Source organism: Periophthalmus magnuspinnatus, chromosome 17, assembly GCF_009829125.3.
Source record: "Periophthalmus magnuspinnatus isolate fPerMag1 chromosome 17, fPerMag1.2.pri, whole genome shotgun sequence".
NCBI lineage: Eukaryota > Metazoa > Chordata > Actinopteri > Gobiiformes > Gobiidae > Periophthalmus > Periophthalmus magnuspinnatus.
In genome coordinates, this window is record NC_047142.1 from 6,657,169 (window position 1) to 6,681,269 (window position 24,101).

General features: G+C 40.5%; 3 protein-coding genes across 3 annotated transcripts; 2 read left to right on the forward strand and 1 right to left on the reverse strand.

The window, feature by feature from the left end:
• Positions 1–228: 228 nt before the first annotated feature.
• sugp1 (SURP and G patch domain containing 1) lies at positions 229–4,741 on the reverse strand. Its single transcript, XM_033982104.2, has 14 exons — positions 4,642–4,741; positions 4,168–4,345; positions 3,452–3,558; positions 3,115–3,357; positions 2,839–2,962; positions 2,652–2,752; positions 2,180–2,303; positions 1,814–2,100; positions 1,531–1,637; positions 1,271–1,448; positions 1,084–1,190; positions 867–1,012; positions 651–780; positions 229–562 (listed from the first exon to the last, which is right to left on the reverse strand). The coding sequence occupies exons 1-14, from the start codon at positions 4,658–4,660 to the stop codon at positions 536–538; spliced, it is 1,878 nt and encodes a 625-aa protein (XP_033837995.1). The 5' UTR covers positions 4,661–4,741; the 3' UTR covers positions 229–535.
• A 200-nt stretch (positions 4,742–4,941) lies between these two features.
• rnf126 (ring finger protein 126) lies at positions 4,942–8,073 on the forward strand. The gene is made up of 9 exons (XM_033982120.2): positions 4,942–5,089; positions 6,039–6,097; positions 6,166–6,232; positions 6,309–6,547; positions 6,661–6,729; positions 6,804–6,873; positions 6,971–7,064; positions 7,154–7,269; positions 7,402–8,073. The coding sequence occupies exons 1-9, from the start codon at positions 5,015–5,017 to the stop codon at positions 7,549–7,551; spliced, it is 939 nt and encodes a 312-aa protein (XP_033838011.1). The 5' UTR covers positions 4,942–5,014; the 3' UTR covers positions 7,552–8,073.
• Positions 8,074–9,302: 1,229 nt separating this feature from the next.
• LOC117384915 (potassium/sodium hyperpolarization-activated cyclic nucleotide-gated channel 2-like) lies at positions 9,303–23,498 on the forward strand. The gene is made up of 8 exons (XM_033982087.2): positions 9,303–10,366; positions 12,203–12,626; positions 14,990–15,151; positions 18,071–18,289; positions 21,222–21,368; positions 21,435–21,675; positions 21,749–21,913; positions 22,230–23,498. Exons 1-8 carry the CDS (start codon positions 9,309–9,311, stop codon positions 23,177–23,179), a joined length of 3,366 nt encoding a protein of 1,121 aa, XP_033837978.1. The 5' UTR covers positions 9,303–9,308; the 3' UTR covers positions 23,180–23,498.
• Positions 23,499–24,101: the final 603 nt, after the last annotated feature.

Genomic DNA, 24,101 nt, shown 5'->3' on the forward strand with positions numbered 1-24,101 from the left:
ACAATTCCTTAACATTTGTATGGTGTTTGTCGACTCAAAACGTCCTTAGGAACTAAGAGTTCGTCCAATTACGCTGCTGGAGCATGATCCTTGCCCGGACAGGCACGAATACACACCTCTATCATCTTCCTGAAGTATTGGTCTTATACTGACACATTATATTCTGTACTACAGAATATGCAGAAAACCCCACCCCCTTAAATAAAATATTGTCTTATTATCACTGGACATAGGCACACAATCAATTACATTTAATAGTGGAGTAAATCATGCGATGGTGAATTAGCACAAACAATAGTGACCTTTTTTGCATGAACAGATGGATAAAAACATAACATACATCAACAACTAAACTTGTAAAGTAACTTTATAGTGAGGAAATGTAATACTTAATACATAATATTGCACAAGGCATTAACTGAAATGCAAGTAGTATTAAATTATAATGTAAAAGTTATCTTTACATTGTTCTCCTTTTAACATAACATTTTTTCATTGTTTAACTGTCTTGAACATTAGATGTGATTCCTAAAATTCAGTAATATGGTCTTCGAGGGTTGTTCTGCAAAAAAACAGGATTACATTAAAATATGACAATCTGTATTTAATTAATAAACAACTTCAAATTGTGTAATAAATTTGTGTGTTACCAGTGGATTAGGCCTGAATCGATAGGCAAGCATCATTCGCTTTCTAAAAGCATCATATTCATCATCACTCTTTGTGAGCTCTGCTGGACGGTCAATGCCTAAACCTGCTCCATCTACAGCTACTGTTCCCCTAAAGTGAAACACAAACACAAAGTTAAACCAAATTGTCTTATAACTTTAATTTATAATGAACTACTTCTATAAATATGTGATTACTTGTTCACTGGTGCTTTGATTCCTTGACCCTCACTTCCAAGACCTTCTCCTTCTTTCCAGCCCATCTTCATTAGCATTCGAAAACCTAGATTTTCCACTGTCAACTTAAACTCTTTGTATTCTGAGTAATCAGGGTCTCGACCCTCCTGTGGGTACAAATACAAAGTTTAGGCCACATGCTAATAACAATTGAAAAACCTCCTTATTTATTTAAAACCTTCAGTGCTTTGAATGTCTCCATAAATTTTTCTAGCTCTTCTGGAGGCAGGAAGTCACCAATGAAGTGTTTTCCTTTGCCCATTTCAGTAAGAGACTCGGCCCACTCTGAGAAGCACAGAAAAATAAAAAAAAATTTAAAGTTTAGTTGTGGCTCCACAAAACAAAAAGCATGCCATTAGTCTCACCGCGTGTTTTCTCCATTTCCATTTTCCTGAGACGATGCTCCCAGGTCCCATCACTTTGGTCTACCTCTTCATCACTATCATATTCATGCTGATGCTCTCTCATAGCTTTTTCCCACATCACCTGCATGTCTGCCATTGCACGCTTGTGTTTCATAATCATATCGAACATTTCTTGCATCTATTAAAAAAGTATGTCTTATGTAACTCTTATGTTTAAGGTTTTTTATCTTGGAGGATGTGTTTGAGCATTGTTCATGTACCTCTTGCTGTTCTTTTAACTGTCTCTTCTGATCTTCTGATAATTCAGTGACTCCAACCAGGCCAAGAGGCTTTCCCTTGTTGTAACCGAGACCCTTCAACTCTTGGGCTGAAATTGTAGAATAGTTAGTAAATATACCGATGATTCAATTACATGGCAAGTATGTAGTGTTGCCAGCAGAGGTCACATATTATACTGAAGCAATTCATTCAAGTAATTAATTTTCAGTTTATATTGTCCTTGTGTTATATTTACTTATAATATATATTGTAGAGATTTAATACCAGAGAGTGAGGGTATGTTGGGTTGAGGAAATCCTACATCCTCTGGAATAACAATAGATGGAATAGGCAGCTGGACCTTATCGTCTTCAGACCCCCATCGACTCTTTCTCTTCCGCTTTACAGGTGGGGTTTCTGTGCTGGGAGATGGGGAGTTCAAGGCCAATGGAGGAGTTGGAGGTTGAAGCTCTGTTGTTGCTGGTGAGGGTGTATAGGAGGCAGCTCCCCTGTACTCCTTTACTTTCTCCTTGTAAAAGTGATAGGCTGAACTTTGATGATCATACAAAAAACTACAGAAAACCAGAATTAATTACAGCAAACTGTGCAAATGCCATTTGATTGTAATATTTTTGTTTAGTACCAACCGACCTGAAGGCAGGGTTGTTTTTGTTGCGTTCCACAGCGATCGCTTCTACCTCCACTCCACCCTCTGCCACAAATCTAGCCAGCTTCTCGGCGACTTGTTGGGTTTCAGGGTCCACTGGGGGGGAGACTTTAAGCATCCTATCAGTACTTGGACTCAATTCACACTCAAATACTGCATCGTATTGAACGTGCTCTCACACACCCTCTAGAGCCAATAGAGTATAAAACAAGGAAGGAGGAGACATGATGGGCAAATGTTCTAAAAATGTTTTTAACCAACGTAAATAGTGGGGATGCACAACTAAAACAAAAAACTTTTTTTTTCTTTTTTTACGAAACAATGCATTTGGGATTAAAATTATGTTTTCAAGCTAAGTGATATAGTGGTTTGAAAATATAACAATTTATGCACAACATTTATGCACAAACAATAATGACAATATGATAAAAAAGAGAATTACAAATTTGCACTTACCACAATCAGAAACAGTGTTAGATTTTTGAAGGCCCCTTTGTAGTTCTGCAATTTTTCTTTTAAAGTACAGATAATCACTGCTGCCCTTATCATATAAAAATCTTTAGAAGCAAAAACAACCATGATTGTTATTAAATATGAATAATCTTTGCTGTTAAAATTGTGAAATGTTGATAGATTTACTTACGAGAAAACTGGATCATCTTTGTAGTCTTCTCTAGCTTTTCTTTCAAGCTCAGGTCCCCCTTCAGCCACAAAAGAGGCCATCTTGTCGATAATGAGTCGGGTATCAGAATCCTCTGGGGGAGAAACTTTAAGCAGGCTATCAGAACATTGTTTTAAGGTTACCAATACACTGCCAGGTACAAGCCAGCTGTGCCACAGCAGTATTGAGAAGATCTAATGTAATATCCATGCCATGGAGGGTCCCAAAGTACTGTAAATAGCACAGGTCCTGAATTACCTTTAATCTCTAAAAATCTGGAGTAATCAGCTTCCTCGTCTTCATCTTCACCCTCTGATGAACAAAAGGCACTTGGTCTTTGGCTCAAAATAGGGGTTTTCTTGGACTGAGAGAAGCTCTTGAATTGGCTAATCATGCTACTGACACCAAGTCCTGGTCGCTTGCCAAAAAGAATACTCTTTTTTTGCTGTAGATTTCCTGATGATGAAGAGGTGCTTGAATTGTTCATGTCATTTGAAGTACCTAAAAATACATCAATAATTAGATGCCTCATTTCATTGATTTGTACAATGTTGAAGATCTAGTAATAATAATTGAATTGAGTAAATAAACAAACATGAAAGAGGCGAAGACTTCTCCTTCTGCATCTTCATAAACTGTTGCAAAAAGCTTCCATCGTTTGCAAATTTGTTTGATAATGCAAGATCAGGGGAAGTAGAACAACTAACAAACAAAAAAGACAACAAAGACAATCCTTTAAAAATGTGTAAACAAATACATTCTAAATTCTGAAATGGAGGCAACTGGATGCAAAAATGAAGAGGAAAATAATGCTGTTTCAATGGTGGAACGTCCAATGGAGGATTAACATAGATTATTATACTGTTTAACATGATTTGTTACCTTAATATGAGATTATAATAGACACTAAGCATTTTGATTATGGCAAACTGAGTTTTAGGTTTGACTAAACAAATACTTGAAAAATGTTAACCCTACATTACAAACCACAAATTATATATTTTTTTGTGAAAGTCAAATACAAGTTTGTGGCTACAGAATAGTATTTCTTCTCCAGTCTTTGAAGTAGAAAAGCAAACTGACTGGGATTTCTACCCTAATAATGTATAACTGTTGCTTCTTTGTTTGTTAAAGATACTTACTACTTACAAGCATTCAGATCTGATGTCAGTTCATCATTGTAAATTGTTGTGCTCCACTTCGTTTTGCCTCCAATTTCCATTCCGGAATTTTGAACATTGTGATGACAGCAATTTCAAGGGTCTATACCGTAACAACTGAAGTGTAGTAACGCGTTTACATAATACTTACGCTGACTGCAGAGACTTATTATTCACGTTTGTTGTCTTTGCGTTCATCTGTGCCTGTCGTGCCAATTTTTCCTCAATTTCCCGTTTTTTCTGCGCTATAAGCTTTTCTTGGCGCAGGATATTCATGTTTTGTTTATGTTTCTGTGTCTGAGGAGACTTCGACTTCCAACCTCCATGTCCTAAAAGACAGACATCCATCATAACAGCTTAATTTGTGTAGTAAAGTGAGATCTTACATTATTTGAACTCAAATGATTTGAAAACACAATAAAGTTAAGATAACTATTAATTTAGATTTTTCAATTTAAAATTAGTAAAACTTTAACATATGAATGGCTAAGCTAATATGTTAGCTAACATCGCGTTAGACCAATAGACTTGGACTTTCATTTCATGTGTGGTTAAGATTAGTTGAACTGATCATTTGAAACGTATTCTCAGGTTTAATAACTCTTAATTGTTGAATGCGATGTACCTGTATCGTTCGAGTCCATGCCTTTGATCGGCTTAAGAAAAACAGTTAACAAAACCCGGATGCTTCAAGGCCTTTCACAACACAACCTCAACTTCCGGTTACAAATCGTGCAAAAATAAAAGTATATTTTTAACAGGCTGAGAAAACCATTTAATTCATTGTAAATTCTTGTCACAGTACATTTTAAGGTTATGCAAAATGCAGAATAATGTAACAAATTTGATTTATATCATGTTAAAGAGCATGTAATCTATTCTGTTGTTATTTCTATAGTTTCCGTTTTTTCCTCTGCGCTTCTTTTCACTGCTGGGTTAAGGTTTGTTGATCCTTGTTGCTATCCGTCCATAACGTACGAAAGGACTCCCTGCTAAAAATGGCAGAAGCTCCCCCACGACCCAGCCGGTTCTTCTGTCACCGCTGTTCAGCAGAGATTAGTCCGCATCTGCCGGTGAGGATCATATCTATTGTTCAGCCATGCGCGGCTTTGCTCACATATGTTTTTTCACTAGATACTTGAGTCCGTAGTGATTTGTTAGTCACGTCAGTAACATTGCTGTGCAGGGGCTATGCTAATTAGCCAGGTCTATACACCGTGATAGAGGGACAGTAGTAATAGTATGGTTATAGACTATAATGTTTATAGTTGTAGACTGCTATCTTAATTGCAGTCTACAACTACACAGTTTGTGAGTCTAAAGTGTAATGCATTTCAACATATTAAAAAAAATGTAGGTAAATGTAGGTTAACGGCAAGGGTGCATGCTGTGGTAATGATTTATTCCCATATTGTTATAACAGTCTGTCTGTCACAGTAGTACAAGATGAGAGAACCAAAATTTATCTCACAGTGCAAAATTACAGTTTAGTAACAGAAAAGCACAAGAATGAATAAGCAGAGCAGCAAATGTAACAGAATAACAAAAAGCATGAAAGATACGTCAAGATATTCTTAATTACATTGTACACAAATAAGAGTAGGGGGGTGAGACTCATGGTCCAGCAAAGATGTGAGTTTAGCTAAGACCCTTCTGAGTCTAAAGGGCAGGGGGTCGAGCTGGATTTCTTGATTACCTCTTTCAGCTTTTTTACTTGATGTTGATAGTGGCTTCTTAAGTGATTTTGTAGCTTTTTACTTCATAAACATTTGCTCCCATGTGTAGGCATTTTTATAGTAAATATGATGATTGAAGCTGTGAGTGCTGTCAATGTCAATGATCAGCACTACTAAATATTGCCTAAAATACATTGCGTTGCTTTTTCTAGATTCCCATGCTGGTTTTGCTTGGGTTGGCAAGATGCTACTAGCAAATTGAACTAATCAATTAAGCTGTGAATCGTAATATTTATAGATATGATGCATTTCAATGACACAATTGTTAAATGAACTTGTCTCATAGGATTACACCTGTCCACTTTGTGAGTCCGGGTTCATCGAGGAGTTACCTGAAGAAAGGAGGTTAGTGTTGAGTTCATTAGGATGTTCATATTATTCCTTAAACTAAAAATTTTAATATTGTTGATCAGTACTGAAAATGGGTCAACATCTTCATCCTCTTCCTCCTCCAGTGACCAAAACCGACCGGTTTTTGAGGTTAGCACTAGCTTTATATCTCTTTAAAGTAATCAGATTATATAATGTGAGCATTCATGTTTCTCTTTTACAATAGCATATGGATCAGCAACACCTTTTCACATTTCCCTCTGGTTATGGTCCATTTGCCCTTGGAATTTTTGATGAAAACTTTGATCTGCGAACACGACTTCCACCAGAGGACAATAGAGAAAGTGAAAACAGAAGAGAACGAGAAATGGCATCACGGCAACGATACGGTGCCAGGCAACCACGAGGGCGGCATGGGACTCGCCGTCAGGGTATGCGTCATGAAGGAGTGCCTACATTAGAGGGGTGAGACTTTTAATATTTGTATAATTAAAATAATTTGTAAAATCTTATAGTATATTTTGCCTTCTCCAGGAGAAGTGTGGGCAAAAATAACTTTATTTTGGTTTGGATTGTAGAATTATTCAGCAGTTAGTAAATGGAATTATCGCACCTACAGCAATGCCAAATATCGGAATGGGACCATGGTGAGTGCTTATGAAAATTGTCTGGCACTGATTTACACTTGCTAGTATTTTACTGGTGTGTGGATTGTATTTAGGGGTATGCTACATTCAAACCCAATGGACTACGCTTGGGGTGCCAATGGACTTGATGCCATTATTACTCAGGTAGCTTTTGTTCTGTATTTTGAGTAGTTGATTTGAGATGCAGGAAATAAAAGAATAATGTTAGTGATGATTTTACACACCCCTATTCTTCTTGTAGTTATTGAACCAGTTTGAAAACACAGGTCCTCCACCTGCTGACAGGGAAAGAATAAAAAGTTTACCCACGATTGCCATAACAGAAGACCATGTTGGTAAATACATTTTACCCACATCTTTTCCTATAGTACACAATGGAGAGTTATCACCATAATTTATGCCTCTCTAATCTGTCTTTTTTCAGGGGCAGGTTTAGAGTGTCCTGTTTGTAAAGAAGACTACAGTGTTTCAGAGAGTGTCAGACAACTACCATGCAATCATTTATTTCATAATGACTGTATAGTACCATGGCTGGAACAGGTATGGATTTGCCACCACATATGCCTTCATTCTTTGTAATGTATAAATCATAGTTAATTATTTCAAAGACTGTTAATTGGAACTGTTCAGAAATATATTTTTAATTGTATATTTGATGTTTTCTTCTTACAGCATGATACATGCCCTGTGTGCAGGAAAAGTCTCAGTGGACAGAATACAGCCACTGATCCACCAGGATTATCAGGAATAAACTTCTCCCCCTCATCATCATCATCATCCTCCCCCAGTTCACCAAGCAATGAAAATGCTGCAAATTCTTAGTTTTTCATGACTGCCTCATAAAAACAGACTGAAACTGCAGCTTAAACCAAGATTGCTGTCTTGTCATAAGGGAATAACTTGAGTCAAGATGGACATGTTACATTCCTTGTGCTGAACTTGTACCAGAGTTCTGTTGCTGCTTCATTTAAGTGTTTGAGTAGGTGTTGCTGACAGCCTACAGAAGGCCCAGAGAGCCTGTGAATTGAAACTATAGACTGACATGGGGTACTCAGACATTTTTATGTCGGAGACAACATGCTTTTAAAACATTGCCTGTGTTGATGCAAACCTTGAGAAATGCCCATTGTTGTGTAGATACATTTTATACTGTGAAGTGATGGTGACAGTTATACAGAGTTTGAAAGGAGGAGAGTGTATGAATCTTTGCATCGTATTTATTTGCACATTTGTTTTTGTTTTTGTTTTTTGTTTTTTTGTTTTTTTTTACTTTGCACAAAATATTGTTTTAGTATGCAAGTTTGAAGAAGAAATACGTTTCTGTACACAAATATTTTAAAGAAAGCCAACTAGGAATTAGAAATGTTTTTTCTAGATATGATTCCATTATAGTTTACGCAATGTTTACTGAATCATGAAATATATACAACAATAACAAAGCCATGTTTATTCATACCATAGGCAAATTTTGGTTTAGTATATTTTCCTGGCTGGTGTGACCCAAAAGTTACTAAAGGCTGCAACACACTGATGAATCAGAGAATGAGAAATGCAAAAGAAAGTAATCATTTTTAATTTCAATGAATCATTTGTCATTTTCAATGAAAGTTATTTTCCTGTCATAGACAGGAAAAATAAATTTGATTAAAGATTTGGAAAGTTTGAATAATTTAGATTTTTTTGCTTGCATCTTACACAGTTTTCACGTTAGTTCTTGTGAATGCAAAAATGTTTTACAGACATACAAGCAGTGATTTCCTTTCCAGTAAAATGTACAGCTGTACAGAAAAAATACATATTGCAGCTGTAGAAATGGAACTGATTGTTGTCACATAATGTTTTCTAGTTGCTAATACAAAGGTGCTGGTGCTGTTTGATTAAAAACGATAACATGGCCTATAATGATTATTTTATTCCCTTGATTTATTGCCATGTATTTCAAATCTTTCATTTCATGTGATAAAATGCTATGGTCATTTATCAACTAGGTCTCAAAATAAAAATAAACAAATATTTGGTGAAGTGTGTTTTTGTTTTTTGTTTTGTTTTTTGTGTTTTTTGTTTTGTTTGTAAGAACATTCGACCTTTTGTATAGATTTTTGTTTTTAGTTACCACTGAGCGTCGCCAAAGATTAACCAGAGCGAATCGGAATAGACGAAGGTTGTCATTGAAAACACCTTCTGAAACATGACATCATGTGAGCCTATTAACACGTGGAGGTTAAACTTGCTTTACACAATTTAGTCCCATCATGAAGACCAAAGTGCGGCCCTAATGCAATAAGCGACCCTTTTCTTTGGCCTCTCAAGTCAACAAATCTGATTCGTTTAACTGTATTTGACGCAGAACAATTTCACCAGTGTGGTGTTCGCTTCAGGCTTGGGCATCTATGACACAGGAGTCCTAATATGCCCATACACCGAAGTGTGAAAGTATAAAGCATAGTTTACAAAGAAGTCACGTCCACCCCTCCCTCTCTCCAATTCTTTCCGATCCCATATTTTCTTCCCGTCTATTGTCCGTCTCTGATTGGTCTTCCCCAAAGATAATTGGAGGCAATTTTGTTGTGCTCAATGTCATGGAAAAGAATGAGGCTTCGTCGGTATCTGCTTTTACTGCTGCTGCTATGAAAAAGAAAACGGTGGGCGGCCACATCAGCACGTCCAAATGCACAAGAAGCAACAGCAGTCAGAACTGTGTGGACGCGGCGTCTGCGGGGGCAGCGAGCCCTAAGCAGCCCGGTGTGACCAGCAACGTGATGGACGAGGCAGACGACGGAGACGAGGAGTCTAAGTTTAACCATCCTCGGTCACGCCGAGCAGCGGCCAGTGGCGGCATCAGAATGAAGAACTTTACGCCTGGACCAGGAGGGGGAGCCGCGTCCTCTGCTTCCAGGAGAAACTCCAACAAGGAGCCCAGCCTTACGCACGCAGAGAACGCCACCGCCGCCCCACGGCCCATTGCTTTCTCCAGAGCTAAGGAGAGCCACACACCCTGTCCGGGCGATGTTGCCGAGCGTGCATTCAGCGCCAGAGCTGGACAGCAGGCCTCGCAGTCCGCAACAGCGGCCGAGCCTATGAGCGCAACACCAGGGGATGGTCTGGCTCCCATTTCCAACATGAAATGCACCAAAAACGGAGAATGCAGGAGGGACTCTGGCACTGGCAGCCTGCGCTCAATCATCTCCAAACAGGAGAGGTCGAGGGCCGAGGACGCCGGTGGTGCTGCGCGCGGTGCCTGTAACTCCACCACTGCGAGCATGGACGGCTCCATCACGCCAGGCGGTTCTTTGACCGGGGGCCACGGAGCAGACGGAGGTGTCCCCGAGAAGAAGGACTCCAAGGTGTCCTTTTCTAACGCGCCGAGCAGGAAAGCCTCGTGCCCCCAGACGCAGCAGCACAGGACCTCTGTTACTTTCCAGAAAACAGAAGATGGCCCTCAAATTGTGCCTGCAGAAGATGCCGAACCCAGGGGTAGTCAAGCCAGTTTCATGCAGCGACAATTCAGCAGCATGTTACAGCCCGGAGTCAATAAATTCTCCCTGCGCATGTATGGGAGTCAAAAAGCGGTAGAGAGAGAGCAAGAGAGGGTCAAATCGGCGGGGAACTGGATTATCCACCCATATAGTGACTTCAGGTAAGAGCTTGGCTGTAAAAAGACCGAGGTTTACTGTCAACTACCATTTACTATAGGTGTTTGGTCACTTAAAGCTTCATGTCAACATAGTATCTCCACAATTTCAATAAATATGGAACATCTTTATTCTTTAACAACCTGTTGTCTATTGGACTTTGGAAAAGGCGTCCTTTCAAGGTGGTCAACAAATGCTGCTTCAGTACCCTACAGCAACATATGTGTGATGCTCACCAAGTCTGGCCTGCTACCGTTACATCTGAGCATAGTCTTTAACAGACGCAGCGTTCATAACACCAGTCCTTACGTTTTCTCCCAAACCCACGCTTCAACCAATAGCATGTCTCTTTGCCAACACGGCCGCGGCAGGATGTAGGCTAAACGTGTGCGCGGCCGTAATGGAATGTCACCTTGAGCCAAGTGTACGAAAACCTCAAGCATGCTCACTGGAGACATCTTCGCCCGCAGACGGCTCTCCGCACCCTACACTGTCAGTGACGGATGAGCTGTGTTCTGTGAGGCCCAAACGTTGTTACACCTGCTTGAAGTCGGCCAATCTAACGTTTGTCACGTGAAGAAATTATTTACTAAGGCTTGTACATTAAAATGTAACATTTTATTGAGATTGCGCGGACCAGACAAGTCTAAATCAGTGGCTGCCTTGGTTGCGTGGTTTCAGCACCACGGACAGCTCCAGTCTCATTCACACGAGAGGGCTCGCGTTTGGCCCACATAGATCAGATAAAGCAGACTCAGAAACCACAAGGGTTAAACTCGAGATTGTGATTTAACAACCTGGATGTAATCTGATCACTTTTGAAACCTTGTTTCATTACATCTCACTCAATGAAGACCCTTATAGTCTAGTCCTGCTACAGGTCCCATGTTTCACAATGGCTACATCAGGTTAAATTAACATGCCCAAAGTATTAAGTATTAAGGGCTTATGAAAATGGTCTCAATCCCTTAGACAGGTGCTTAGCATTAGAGTTAAAAGCTAGCTCGAAACATCATCAACTCATCTTTTTATTTGTGGCATTGCTTCATTTTGATAAGAGTGTTCGCCTGCTTATTTAAATAGATCTACTCCCTGTGACAGTGAAAGGATGAATGTATGAATGCAGCACTAAGTGATTAAGTACACCTCTGACAGATGTTTAAGAAACTTGTCTCTGACACCTTACCGGCATGAAGTCAGAGAGCATGTTGCATAAGTCACAGGAGCGGTAGTGACTCAGCGCTGCACCTGTCCTGCAGAGATTCATGGGTTCAAACAGTATTACTTTACAACTATCTGCTCTCCATCCCTAAAAAAGACTGTGTCATCACAAGTTACAAATACAAGCCCCAAGCCACTTGTAGGGAGTGTTGCGGCAACATGGAGACCATGCACTGGTCTTAGCAATGTGAATTTATTAAAACTGAACATACTCTAACCTTTGTTTTTCATAGATCAATTGACTGTGTTTGATATAATCGAGCATAAACCTTTAGATCATCCTTTTGTTGGCTTTTTTCTATGACTTAAATATCTATAAGTCAAGTCTGATTTTAGGTATTGTTGGCCAATGTCATAACACATTCCATAAAGATATATGTTTGGTTGCTTCTAGTACTCAAATGTCAATACTTGGGATGTTTGATGAAATAGGACTACAGATTTGAATCCTAAATTTACACCATAGACCTTTGTAACCATGAAGACAGTTGCTTCTTTGTCCGTTTTCTATCTAATTGCAGTTAAACTGTTAAACCTAGTTTGAAAAACCTTATGGTCTCATCTGACTCCATTTTTGTCTTTCTCCTCACCCCTTTGGTTTTTGTATTGTTTTCTGACAGGTTCTACTGGGATTTCACAATGCTGCTGTTTATGGTGGGCAACCTGATCGTCATCCCTGTGGGCATCACCTTCTTCAAGGACGAGACCACCACACCCTGGATCATCTTCAATGTGGTGTCAGACACTTTCTTTCTCATGGACCTGGTCCTCAACTTTCGCACAGGGATCATCATAGAGGACAACTCGGACATTATTTTGGACCCTGAAACTATAAAAAAGAAATATTTAAAAACTTGGTTCATTGTTGACTTTATCTCTTCTATCCCAGTGGATTACATTTTCCTCATTGTAGAGAAAGGAATTGACTCAGAGGTGTACAAGACTGCTCGAGCCTTGAGGATTGTCCGATTTACTAAGATCCTAAGTCTTCTGAGGCTGCTGCGACTATCCAGATTAATACGCTACATACACCAATGGGAAGAGGTAAGTGTAAATTGAGACAGGCCACATTCAGTGGGTTATTGGAACACATACCAGAGTCTGAATGTATTTCAACTAAGCCAGTCTTTTGTTTGATTATTATATTGGTCACATTAAAGATCATTATTGAGCTCAACCAACTAAGGTACTGCAACATCATAGTAATTTTTGTTCTTTCAGCAATTATTATCTCCAGAGTGTATGCTCAGTACTTCATTTAGTAGCCAATACATGTATAGGACATAATAGTCCTTACATTATGTGACTAATATCAGGTGATATTATATTAAAAATGGTGATTTGGTTATCTTTTGAAAAAAGGTACCCAATTTTATTTCAGCTACAAAAGAAGATGGCATGTTTAATCCTTAGTTCTTTATCTTTATAGTTTGTGAGAAACCTGCAACTTGTTTGTATAGCTATATTTACCTAAACATGCAGGTTAAAAGTTTGGTCATGGCAGCATGATCTTTTTCTGGTCCTCACCACAGACAAAGTAACAGCCAGTCTGGAGTCAAGACGGAGACAAATGCTCACTATTGTGTACAATCTGCTGGCGCTGGCTCCAGACCAACCCGAAGCCACGCAGTAGCGTCTCCTCCAGCTGCCTGCACAGTATTTAAGTCCTCACTTACTGTTTCCTGTTGAGATCCGTATAAAAACAGCAGGCCACAAACCTCTAAAAACTTTGTATTTAATTGCTCAGTTTTCTGCTCAAGTTTCTTCACCAGGGCCCCCCCTCGCGTCCTCCTGTCTGACCCAGCAGTCCAACAGGCAGTGTCCAGAGGTCTAATAAGCAACCTATTACCAGGATAAATGTGTTTTAACAATTAAGACATTAGAAGGAGAGCAGGAGGGGTAGCACAGAAGGGGATATTCAATGTGATTATGTTTAGGCAGTATGACTCTTGCAGGTGAAGGCCCAAATCATCTCCTCATAAATTATGGCATCTGTTTGTGACTGAAATCAATTACACACACAGTATTGTCATTTTGAAGTTGATAATTAGAAGAAAAAGGTATAAATGATACATTTGGCCGACTTAAATGGTTCACAAACCTTTCAAATCAGGATCCAAAAAGTAACATGGTAAGGAACCCTGCACCCACCCATGTAAAATGGAGTTGATAACTGTAATACATAATTCAGGCCTGATTAATACCCTTTTGTTATTTTACTGACTATTCATTGAAGGATGACATTCAATATGTATTCACTTAATACTTTATACTATGCAATACTGGCTCTGCCTCTTACATCCATGGTATATAAAGTAAATTGCAGAAGACAGTCTGTTTGACTATGTTCCCAGCAGGGACATAAAAGGAGTAGTCTGTGTGATGAGAGTTCCAGTGAGGTGCTGAGATGACTCCCTGCTTATGTCCATGTATCGGCAGCCTGGTGCATTTTGCAGTGATGTGTGGTGCAAAGGGGGCTCCATTGCTCACTTGACCTTTGGATAATTGGATTTCTGAAGATATGATGTGATACACACACATACAGACTCGGTGTGGTGCCTGATGGGAAGTGATACTTGGCATACACAGAGACTGAGAGCTAAGAGACAAATACAACAGTGATTCAGTGCTTTTCTGCTGGTAATAACCTCAGTATGACCCCGGTCCAGTTAGAGTAAGGAGCGTGGTTAGCAGAAATGCAGGAGGATTTGCCCTTTCCAGCTGAAGTGGAGGAAACATTACTTGGACTAACAACATTAACATTATATCTTTAATCTTGTTTTCATAGCACCTACTATTCCATTGTTTTAGATTGTCCTTATTCTTGTAAAAAGTACGTTCACAGTTATAATTCTTTAGATTTTAATATATGATCACTTTTGATCACTTTTGGTTGGTTATAGCCTTTAGAGTTGTATATACTCCACTTTTAGCAGTTAAGACTTGATGTCCACTGGCCTGCGTGCTTAATCAGACATCCCATGGTGTAAGAGCAGCATGAGGCCAGCGGGGTGATTGGTGCTTGACCACTGTCCCATATCTCAGGGTGATTGATGGCTAAGGGGACACAGACTACCAGTTGTTAAGCATTATGACAATGGCCGTCTATCACTGCCTGTGTGCCTCCTTCTGAGGTTGTGACTGTATTGTGGAGTTGGCCCGGGGCTTGCGTGAGTGACTACCTCTTCATGACTGGGCCAAACTGTGATTGATGCCATGAATCTTGATCGAACAAATGTTTTACCCTGCTCCTGTAGAGTTTGACGAGGGGATGATGGCAATCTGTCCCTCTAACTCATTAATCACATAACCCAGAGCACTGTGCCTCTGAATGTATCAAAGATTATCACATAAAATTAAAATTCAATATTCATTCACCTGTTTCAACCACCTTTTGTGTCTGACAGATCTTCCACATGACCTATGACCTGGCCAGTGCAGTGATGCGGATTTGTAACCTCATTGCTATGATGCTGCTGTTGTGTCACTGGGATGGCTGCCTACAGTTCCTGGTCCCCATGCTTCAGGACTTTCCCTCAGACTGCTGGGTGTCCCTGAACAAGATGGAGGTAATGTACACATTTTGTTTCTCATTGATTGGAGAGGGGATTACCGTGGTCATACATCACTGATTAACGTGGTGTGAAAGCATAAATCAATAGCTCGAGGACATAACAACTATTTTTTGTTAACACAAAGGTCTCGAAACGGATGCATTATTTAACTCAGGGAATGCTTTGATAAAAAACTAAAATCTTTATTCCCTTCAAAACACAGCTCCTCTGGGTTAATACCAAATTATCTTTGACTTTAAAAGAGATGCTTGTACAAACGTTTGCAAGCTATCAAAAGTTACAACTTGTGCCAATTAAGCTCTAGGACAACATTTGTGAAAACAATCACTCGCATCAATTGTGTGGCACTAAACCAGGGAACAGTTTTAGGAGAGGCACTGGACATGAGATTGGAGCACACTTCTGGATCCTCGTGCTTGGTGGGGTGATGACAGAAAAGATAAAAGGGGGTGAAACAGAGGGATGGGAGGGGGACTGTGGCATGGCAGCTGGGCTCTTTGTTGCCATGTCTTTCTCACAGAGATAAAAGCTGCTTGTTTATGGGCCTGTCTGTCAGTGTAGCCTTTTACACAGTGTGAGGAGAGCTCACTCACCCAAGTGGGAGGCACAGGTCCAAACAGGGTTTTTAACAGATTGCACTGGGCTGAGATCAGTCAAGATGACACCCATTTTACTTACATTAGAGAACATTTTTAATGTAAAAGGTAATTACTGTTAAATAAACATAAATTGTGAACAACGCCAAAGGCTTTACATTACAATATCACTTGTAATTATTCAATAAAATGTCAGCGGTTAGCACTCCAGGTGGCAGACCTTCGAAACATCCCCTGTCATTTTATAACTCCTGGTATTTACTGCTGCAAAATCATTTTTTTGTTAGACCAATAAGTGCATCTATATTTAAGCTAGAGAAAAGGTGAGAATGGTGATAGTTAGAGTATGAATTGTCAAGAGTAGGCACTAAACAGACATTATCCAGATTGTATGCAGGAAGCCCATCTGGTTAGGACAAGGTCTCTCTGTACAGTTGTATAGTGGCATAGTATATACAGATCAGATATTTTCATAAACTTTAATTTCCATCCAAACACTAGTTATCTCAACCTTTACACTCAATGACTGAACAGTCTATAGATGGGTTACATTTTGATCTTGAATTAAAAGTGCATGCTGTAGTTGGAGTTTGAATGACAAAGTTTGGATCTGTCATTGCCCTGCATAATCAAAGACAGCGACTCCCCGGAGAGCTGTCATTCTCCCACTGTAAGGCTGTCCAAACTCTGCACAGGCCCAAGGCACCTGAGACCTATTGAGTTGTCCACAACTTAACAGTAGCAATTGTGCAGCAACCTGGCCATCCATCACACCTCGCACCCTGATACAGCAGAGCCTACAGGCAGAAGCAGTGGAGGGCGTCCCAAGTACTCCCAATGACATCCACTAAAACAGTAATTGGACTCTGAAATACCTCAGTAAAGACAGGTTGTTTTTACACCACGTTACTTTATAGCATTAACTTCCACAGTCATTTTGGAGACGAGTGACATAACCTTTTTGAATCACATAGATAATAGCAGTGACAGAAGGCCTAACTGACAGACAATATATAGTTTCCTCTGTGTAATTACTATTGCGTGCGTTCCCACTGTACACACAGCATCACCTCCCTATTATCCTGCTGTGACAACCACAACCCCAATGCTGTGGGAAAAGATAAGACTGTAATCACTATATACAATGTTACATTTCTTTATTTACCCAATGCTCCTCATCTAAACAAACAGCGTCATAGGCCTTTTGACAAACATGATCAGTTTGATTTGAAGACGTGCAGCAAGTAATTCTGTAATAAACCAGAAAAGTGAATGCTACTGTCCCAGCTGTATGATGGACTAGTATTCGGTGGTGTTTGTTTCTAAGTCAAAGAGCGCGATGGTGCGGATGTGATTACACCCGTCCCAAAGGAACCCAGGTGTTTTTTTAGACCGAGTTAAAAGCACTGCAATAACATCCTCTTACAAGCACACTCAGGCTCTATGTGCTGAAGAGTTTTCAGTCACAGAGGGTCGGGTGTATCATTTGGAAACAACAGAGACTCATTTGAGCTCCTTTTCTCCAGCTATTGTTCATTTTTGTTACAATATATGGTATAGAATGTTTGTTATTTACACATTATTCTGTGTATTCAGCAGGCACAGTATCACAGCAGCAAAGACATATGAAGTGTGACACTCTAAACACCAAATGGACTATGCCCAGCTAATGAAGGCTGTGATTAGTCACAAACAGTGGATGGTTCCCAAACTAAAGTCTCCTGGGGGAGCTGTTGAGATGTATATGGATTCCTGAACTATTTCAGAATCAAAGTGCTCATCACTTGAGTGCTCATCATTCATCTATTATTCAGCCTGTTTCACTCTACTGTTTCTCTTTCTGTTTTCATGTTTGGCCTTAGCCCACTTGGTGGACACTTTAAAATATATTTATGTTGCCAACATGTGGAACATTTCTAGATAAAGTCTTTAAATTGTTTTTAGATAACATTCACTCTGTACGGGAGACATCATTTTACATTCCCAATTTGGAACATATTGGCAAATATACAAAGGCAAAGTAATGGAAGTAAATTCACACTGCACTGAAAGGGCATACTTAATGACCTCTCATTATAATTTTTCTCTGAGGAAATAATTTTAAAACCACTTCTGCTTTTCCTGATTAGGCCTCAAAGGACTCCCCTGGTTCCTTTTCCTCCTCTTATTTAGTAAAGTAGTCCTGTCTCCGGAGTTCTCATTTGTATAAGTGCTATTCATGACCCTGTTGTTTCCGCAGCCTGTGTGCCCCATCTCTCTCTCCTCTGCCCTTCAGCATGTCTTTAATTCTTTATGTCTCTTTACGTCTTTCCTGCAGAACGATACCTGGTCAGAGCTCTACTCCTTCGCTCTGTTTAAGGCCATGAGTCACATGCTGTGCATTGGTTATGGTCGGCAGGCCCCCGAGAGTCTCACCGACATTTGGCTCACAATGCTCAGTATGATCGTTGGAGCCACGTGCTACGCTGTTTTCATTGGGCACGCGACAGCCCTCATCCAGTCCTTGGACTCCTCCAGACGACAGTATCAGGAAAAGGTAAGCTAGATGATAAATCATTATTATAACTGAACACATGTCTGTCTAATCAGACTAGACCCACTGATGGGAAGTAACAGTTTGGACACAAGTCTTTCTTGTATCAGAAATGCCAATCTGTTGCTAAAAAAGTGACATGAGTGAAACTGCCAGAACCTGGTTTAAAAAGGTGAGGGGAGTCCACAGGAGGGACAAAGGCGTCTGTTGTCCCAGGCCCCAGGGTCGATGAGCCTGTCTGGAGTGGTGTGGAGGGAGAGGTCAATTTAACCCTGGAGAATGCAGGGCTGGAGCTTAAGTTTAAACTATTTCCTGATACCCTTCTTTTGTTTTTATAGTAATAATAGTTGTATGCTGACGCATTATTTGGATTTTGCAGGTTGTTTTTGATACAATATCTATCTGTTCTATTTTTTTTGTCCTGTTCATGTGCAATGACACTGAGCACTTTAGGTTGAGTTCTTGAGTCGGATTTAAAGGATTTTGTTTCTGCAAATGTCAGTCTAGTCCTGAGATGAAAATGTGATGGAAACAGAGAAGTGATGAGGAGCAGCACCAGTGGTCTGTAGTGTGGAGTGTAGCCACTCTGTATCCAAGCAGAGTCTCAGTGGCTGGAGAGTGTGGAGAGCTGCTAGCTCTCATTGGCCAATCAGAGAGCACTTTTGTGTTGGGCCAGGTACAGCCACGTTACCAGGGCGTATGAGGAGGGGTGGATGTGGGAAACAGAGAATGAGACACACTATGTGCCGTGATGTCCCCTTGGGCAGCAGCAGAATTGATGAGGCAGCAGACCTGTGTGTCCTGCCAATGTCATCCTGAAGGTGACGTAAGCACCAATGGCTGCCTCCGCTGCTCTCAGATTCAGGAGCAGCATCTTCTCAATGCTTTTTACCCATCTCCTCTACTTCCTGACCAATCCACTGTCATCACATATCAAAGCCTTTTACCACGTCATATGTGACTTTATTTCCGATCTCTCCTTTGTTCTCTGTCTGTGTCGGTACTTGTGATGTCCTTGAGAGGAGCATGGTTTACTGCTAAGCTAACTGGCTACTATATCTTTGTAAAGGAATACAAGAAGGAGGAGGGGTAACCTGTGGGACTTTTTTGCATTTCACTTGTTCTCTTTGGGTCAGAGGTGCTGCAGAATACAACCTAAAATAATACAAAACATATGCAGAGAAAGACACTTGCTTATGCTGATGACTGTAATGCAGATACTGACTACTATTTCAAATTTATGTAACCTTTCTAGTGCAAAACCTTGTGCCAATGCTGTTAGCAGGATCTGTCATTACATCTGGGTTAGTCTGTGGCTAATAATGTTTATAGTGTAATTTATAGTATAGTACTGTCCATGTTATTTTAAAAAGGGTTGCTGATCAAAACGGATTACTAAATTTAGATGTTATTCAAGAATCATCCATGGTGACAGTTAACAGATTAACTGATTTGAGACTGAGGAAAGATATTTATTTCTTATAAATGAGTTTGTCGATATTAGTACAGCTAAATGTGCAACATATTGTGCAACCAGAGCAGCAAATTTAATATTTTTGTGAGTATCCAGATGTTGTACTGCCCTGGTGATGTGTGCTCAGACACTACAGGTAAAGGCTTGTGACACAGGGTCACTCCTGGAGGCCAACCTCCATCTGTATGTGTCAGGAGCAGAGGTGCAGGTGAGACGCTCACTGTGCGTTGCATAAGTCCATCAGAGTCAGGTGCACTCATCCCTGGAGACGTCCTTATATGTACAAGGAGCTCAATAATTCAAATGATGCTTGTTTTGCTTATGCTATGTGGTTTGGGAAACAGTACAGACAGTAGTCACCCTTGGCTCTGCGGCAATAGTTGTTGCTAACAGTGCAAGTATATTTCTACTCAGCACATATACTGTGGGTGATCAAAATACATTTGTAGATGGTCAAAGCTTTTCCAAATAAATGTACACTAGTAAGGTTTTCAACAATATGTGTTGAAACATTTTAAATCCAATAGAAATGTTTGGTGTAGACAGAATACAGTAATGTCTATACTTCTGACTGCTCTTTGGAGCTATGGCAAAACATGTGAATTATATCTAGAAACCCCTGTTTTGTTTAAAGCAAAAGAAGAAGCCATCTTCCCTTTTAAGTCTCTGATCCACTATTAAGTTGATCATAAAGGATGAGGCCTTTGTGCCAGCTGCATTTTCTGTGTCTAAATTTGTGATTAGAATAGCCTTTGTAGTCTTCTTATGGAGAAATCCATGTTCGATAAGCTAAGACACAAATACACACAACACAAATGAAAGATTGGCAGTTTCCATATGGTCCTAATTTCTGACACAATCCGATGCAGTGCAAGTTTCATATACAAATTTGCCACTATTTTTCAGTCCAAGCCACGTACAAATTGCAAGCATGTCTAAAAACATATTGTACACCAATAAATGCTCTTGAACAAAAGTTCAACACAGTGTCCTACAGTTTAGTAGGGAGAGTAGAACTGTATTGTTTAAAACTCACTGCTTTTACTTCATCAAGACTGGCGGTAAAGAGCAGGATTTTGTCTTCTCAACTGCTTCCTGTCAGCTTTGTTGACTAACACATTTATCACTCTGTCTGTAGCACTTTCCTGTAGCTGAGTTTCTCTGTGGTCGCTTTGATTGACTTTCTATTCATACAACTCAATAGGAAGTTAATAGTATGTTGTTGTTGTGTCACATTGAACTATGTCCTTCTTATTATCAATTGAATACTCTGGTCAAACCGTGTTCATTTTGAGAGGGAATTTAATCAGCGTTAAAGCAGTGTTCAATTGTTCTCAAGTAAAAATAAACACAACATGTTTCATTAGTCTTTGTCTCATACTGCTTCCAAATCCTACTGTATGTAATGTTTTTTGTCTCCAAAAAGTATAATACTACAGTGTTATCTCTGTTGTTTTGTAGTACAAACAAGTGGAGCAATACATGTCCTTTCACAAGCTACCAGCCGACTTCCGACAGAAGATCCATGACTATTATGAACACAGATACCAGGGAAAGATGTTTGATGAGGAGAGCATCCTGGGTGAACTCAGCGAGCCACTCAGAGAGGTAAAACACAATACATAACTAATTTATTCGAAATTATTTCAATAATGATTGTTTGGCTTATTTCAGGAAATTGTCAACTTCAATTGTCGCAAATTAGTGGCATCCATGCCACTGTTTGCAAATGCAGAGCCAAACTTTGTGACAGCCATGTTGACCAAGTTGCGATTTGAGGTGTTCCAACCACAGGACTACATCATTAGGGAGGGCACAATTGGGAAGAAAATGTACTTCATCCAACATGGAGTCTGCAATGTCATTACCAAAGGAACTCTGGCAATGAAACTCTCAGATGGCTCTTATTTTGGAGGTGCAAAGTTTTCTTTGGGTATGCCTTATAATTTAGTAACAAAATTGCTTTAAAGTTTTGTCTTGTTTTGTAGAGATTTGTTTATTAACCCGGGGAAGGCGAACTGCAAGCGTCCGAGCAGAGACCTACTGCCGCCTTTATTCACTGTCTGTGGATCACTTCAATGAGGTGCTAGAAGAATATCCCATGATGAGGCGAGCCTTTGAGACCGTTGCCATAGACCGATTGGACCGTATAGGTGGGCAAAAATGCATGAAATGTTGCACAGTAGATTCTAAAGGAAATGTGATCTTTCAAACAGGACATTGAAATGGTAACTTGAAGTACAGAGAACTGAATATTTTAGATTGAGATCATCAGTAAAATGAGCTACTTTGATCCTCATGCCAACATAGTTCATTGTAACACTAGATGGGAGCAAAGGGTGACACATCCTGATAGCTCGAGGCTTGTTCTGTTCAACATTGCACGTTGAATGTAACTCTTCTCCATTCAATTCTTCTGTTCTGATTAAGACTGTACTTTTATGATTGTATGTTTTGTTTCTTTTACAGGAAAAAAGAACTCCATTCTGATGCACAAGGTTCAACATGATCTCAATTCTGGAGTCTTCAATAACCAGGAGAATGAAATGATCCAGGAGATTGTGAAATATGACCGGGAGATGGTGAAACTGGTGGATTTACAGCGGCCAAGGGCCATGTCTATGACTCCGTCTATTGGTGGGATGTTTGCTCCTCCAGGTCAGCAACAGGGTGCATCTGCTATTGCCACATTACAGCAGGCTGTGGCCATGAGCTTCTGCCCCCAGATGGCAAATCCTCTGGTGGGCCTTGGGAACCTGCAGTCCCCTCGCATGGTGCGGCGCTTCCAAGTGATGCAGAACCTGGCCAGCCCAGTGTCCATGTCCCCTCTGCAGGCTCAGCCCCCTCAGACTTTTGGCGGGGCATTTGGCTCTGCCATCTCCAGCCCCCCTGTACAGAGCCCTCTTGCAGCCACCAGTCGGACTTTCCCTTATTTGGCCAGTGCAGGACCCTCTGGCTCACAGTTGTCCTTAGTACAGCACCATGTCCCCAGCCCCACACAGACACAGCAGCGGCAAGCCTCTCACAAAAGCACCCACTCCCTCCACACAGGCAGTCTGAGCCAGGACAGTAGAGCTCTGTCTGCCTCTCAGCCTTCACTTCCCCAGGAAGGAACTCCGCAGGCTGCCTCTGCAGTGCCCAGCCCACCTCCCTCCACACGCACCTCCAACACCTCCATTGGCCCCCCACAACCTCCTCACCCTAGTGTACCTGGGCCTTCAGGTGTGCCTGGGCCATCAGGTGTGGGGCGATCAGGGGGCCCCCAGCAAAGGGTGGCCTTTGCCTCTACGCCTCCCCCTGGTGGACCTGCTGTGACGGGGGCAGTAGCACCTCCAGACTCTGGAGTCCCCAAAAAAGATTCAGTTGTCAGCCTTCCAGAGCTAGACTCTGCTAGATCTCGGCTGTCTTCCAATTTGTGACCCTGGTGAAGTTCAGGAAAGAGGCCTTTTTTGTGAAAATCCTTGTTAGTTCTTGGTCAGTCCAGCTGCTCTGTCAGTAAGCGACCAAAGAAACCTTGGTCATGCGACACTAAGAGGATTCTCTGTGTTGGTGCCCTTACAAGCAAAATGAAAGTCTGACATTTTTGCTATAGAAGGAATCTATACAACTGAACTTGTAAGGTTGATCTGGTTCAGTCAGCTGGGCCAGCACCCTTAGTATCACTCTTACACTGCTTCCAAACACCTACTGTATATTGCTGTCTTGTAAAGAAGAAACATACTGTGTAGAATCCATGCAATGCAATCTAGCAGGAGCTGGACTTTTTTGAAAATCAGGGACGTGAGGTCAAATGACAATGAATTTCAAGTGTTTTTAGTGTTTGTTTGTTTTTTCTTTTTTCGTACAAAAGCTATCATAGCAAAAGAACCATTGCTTTTCATATTGTTTCAAAGGGTGAGCGTAGTGTTGTAGACCGCTGGTCGATCTTACATTGAAGTGTACATAATTGCTGAGGAGAGAATGAATGATATTATATTCATTGTATCTATCCAAACCAAAGGTGAGCTTGAACACAAAGTCTGGTTGTGTCTGTATCAACTGAAAAGAAACCTAGAAGAAAATGCCATTTATTTAACTGCCTTTATTCAAAGTTAGAAGCCATATATTTGGTTTGTGTGTATGTGTACATGTGGATGTGTGTCTGTGTGGGAGTTTCTCTTATAATTTTCAGAGAATGGACGCTCTACATGGCTTTGTTGACTTGTCTGGCACAGTGACCATGAACCATCAAGCGAACACTCCTCTGTTTGCTCAGCGCACTGATTGTAATCCCTGGAGATGAGGGTGAACAAAAAGTAATCAGAGCTTTATTGAAGGGATACATTTACAACCCATACTGTA